This window comes from Papaver somniferum, chromosome 2, assembly GCF_003573695.1.
Source record: "Papaver somniferum cultivar HN1 chromosome 2, ASM357369v1, whole genome shotgun sequence".
Taxonomy (NCBI): Eukaryota; Viridiplantae; Streptophyta; class Magnoliopsida; order Ranunculales; family Papaveraceae; genus Papaver; species Papaver somniferum.
This window is the reverse complement of record NC_039359.1, coordinates 208,122,212-208,124,955: the sequence shown is the minus strand read 5'-3', so window position 1 is coordinate 208,124,955 and position 2,744 is coordinate 208,122,212. Positions and strand designations below refer to the sequence as shown.

General features: G+C 33.6%; 1 protein-coding gene across 1 annotated transcript; it reads left to right on the top strand.

Moving 5' to 3' along the window:
• The first annotated feature begins 254 nt into the window (after positions 1 to 254).
• On the top strand, positions 255 to 2,104 carry LOC113354452 (ribonuclease 1-like). Its single transcript, XM_026597780.1, has 3 exons — positions 255 to 446; positions 542 to 697; positions 1,555 to 2,104. The coding sequence occupies exons 1-3, from the start codon at positions 336 to 338 to the stop codon at positions 1,975 to 1,977; spliced, it is 690 nt and encodes a 229-aa protein (XP_026453565.1). The 5' UTR covers positions 255 to 335; the 3' UTR covers positions 1,978 to 2,104.
• The last annotated feature ends 640 nt before the right edge of the window (positions 2,105 to 2,744 follow it).

Genomic DNA, 2,744 nt, shown 5'->3' with positions numbered 1-2,744 from the left:
ATATCCTATCATTCCCCAATTCAGTTTTATTTTTGATTCTTGTTTTGTTTTAAATTTGGAGGTATATAAGTTAAACAACACAAACACGGAAAAGAATTAAAGTTCCTTACATACATGCACTATTTCACTCTTCCCTATTGCATAGCCAATAACACAACAATAACGTCATAATCCGATTTAATATCATAGTTGTTATGGTACCCTCATCGAATATCCTTCTACATATTTTCCTATAAATACCAACTATCTTAGTAACCCAATACACACACCAGAACTTGGCAACACAAGAAATTTCCAAACAAGAACCAATATCATATTTCTCTTTTCTAAACACAATGATTAAATCATCAAGCTTAGTTTTTTTGCTCTCTCAAATCTTTGTGTTCCAACAGTTAGCGGTTCTATGTGTTTCACAGGATTTTGATTTCTTCTACTTCGTTCAACAGGTACTAATTTGGAATAATCTTGTTCTTTTCTATTTCCATATGTGTTTGTTCTTCTTCTATGAAAACTTCTGAATTTTATGTATGTTTGCGAACAGTGGCCAGGGTCTTACTGTGATACAAAACAAAGCTGTTGTTACCCAACCACAGGAAAACCAGTAGCAGATTTTGGAATTCATGGTTTATGGCCAAACTATAACGATGGATCATACCCATCTAACTGCGATAACAGTAATCAGTTCGATCCATCATCTGTAAGTTATACTACTTCATCATCACAAACGATAAATCTCTGTATAAAATCTCTATGATGATAACAAAGATATCAACATCATAAAAACAAAGTATTGAATCTTTGGTCCCATCACAGCATCACTTTCTTAAGTAAAAGACATTCTTTTACAGCTATATACATACTCTTGCCGGCACCCAGAATTTCATTTATTTTTTCACATTACCTAATGAAGCAAACACTCCTCAAAATGTTATTCTCTTGACATTTTTGTTTGATATTTCGGGGAAAAACATTTAATCTGCCTTTACCTTATAATGGCAACAAAAATATTTTCAAGGATATAAAATTAGATATTGTAGATTTCTTGCAACCAAAATTAGTGCATAGATATGCATGCATTAAACACACAAAATCTCTCTCTGTTTTAAGATAACTTTTATCAAAACGATATCTTTGGGCGTTTCTTTCATTTTGTGGATGGATGATGGAACATTGAACATGGTTTACTCACGTACAATTCACTCCATCTACTAGTTAAGTCACATAAATTGCAACGTAAGCCTCCCTAACTACTTATCTGTGGTGACTGTGACTCGTATTTGACCCGTTTTGGACCTTAATTTCTATCACAAATATGCATGCTTTAGATAGATGTACCAGGATTCTAGGTAAAAATGGGCAAAAAAAAACCTTATTTTACGGGGAGAAATATAAATTGGACAGTATGGAGGTTTCGGTGAATATAGGTTTCAGGTGCTATTTGGAAATCTTCCGAAAATGCCCTCACTTGATCATACCGCGATTGCTTATATACTTGTATGTTACTCGTATTAGTTAGTCGATGGTACATGTATTTATCAATTGTCTAATTTACAGATATCAAGTATTAAGCGCCAAATGCAATCTGAATGGCCAACTTTAGCTTGTCCAAGTGGAGACGGTAACAAATTTTGGGGACACGAGTGGAATAAACATGGGACCTGTTCTGAAGACGTTCTTGATCAACCTGGATACTTTCAGGCAGCTCTAAAATTGAAACAACAAACAAACCTCCTCAATGTCCTTCAAAATGCAGGAATCAATCCAGATGGGAAATTTTACAGCTTGACCAGTATAACAAAAGCCATTAGAGATTCAACAGGATTTACCCCGGGACTAGAATGCAATGTGGATGAATCAGGTAACACTCAGCTCTACCAGATCTACATTTGCGTCGATACATCTGGAACTAATTTGATTGAATGCCCTTTGCTTCCAAGAGGAAAGTGCTCGTCAAGAATTGAGTTCCCTATTTTCTAGGTAGTTTTGTACATGGAAGAGATGTTTGTCTGAGATTATCTCTCTTAATTTCCATGTTTTAATAATGACTACTGCCTTGCAGTATACTTGTAATTTGAATTTTTCTAATACAATTTCCTTAATTGAACTGCGCATTGTACGATATAAACTCGACCTTGACATTCCTGTAATATAAAACCAGAAATGGATATAATAATTTCTCTACATTCCTGGTTATGCTTATATATGCGATCCGTCTCGGACTAGTTACACCGGCGTGGAGACTAGACATATATGACCGGCATTATAGCAAAGTCACTACTATTCATCTACACTCAGTTTACTGAGCTTACGATGGAAAGAATATACGTGCGCACAGCATACGCGCATGATAAAAATGTAGGGAAAAAATGATAGTGTAACTTTAAGGCCACGAATAGTGATTGTTAGTCCCAATTAGTACAGTATGAGAGAAAGAAAGGATCATATAAACAACCAAAAAAGAGAAAAATATACTCCCTCTGTTTCTAAAAGACCGTCCTCCATTCCTTTTTCGTCAGTTTCAAAATTGTTTCCAGCTTCTGTTTATAGTCATATTTTTTCAATGAACTCTCTAATATATCCTTGAATTCTTTATAATCATAAATAAATTTTTAACGTGACTTAATCTAAAATATTAAAGAAATTAATATAATTGAGGAAACAAATATATCATTCATTCCTTTTAAGAAAATATACATTTAACTCTAAAAATTAAATTTCTTATAAAGTTTATACTTCATAAATTC

Coding starts and splice junctions, on each gene's coding strand:
- LOC113354452 (XM_026597780.1), top strand. CDS start 336: ATGATTAAATCATCAAGCTTAGTTTTTTTGCTCTCTCAAATCTTTGTG. Junction 447..541: donor TCTTCTACTTCGTTCAACAG/GTACTAATTTGG, acceptor GTTTGCGAACAG/TGGCCAGGGTCTTACTGTGA. Junction 698..1,554: donor ATCAGTTCGATCCATCATCT/GTAAGTTATACT, acceptor TCTAATTTACAG/ATATCAAGTATTAAGCGCCA.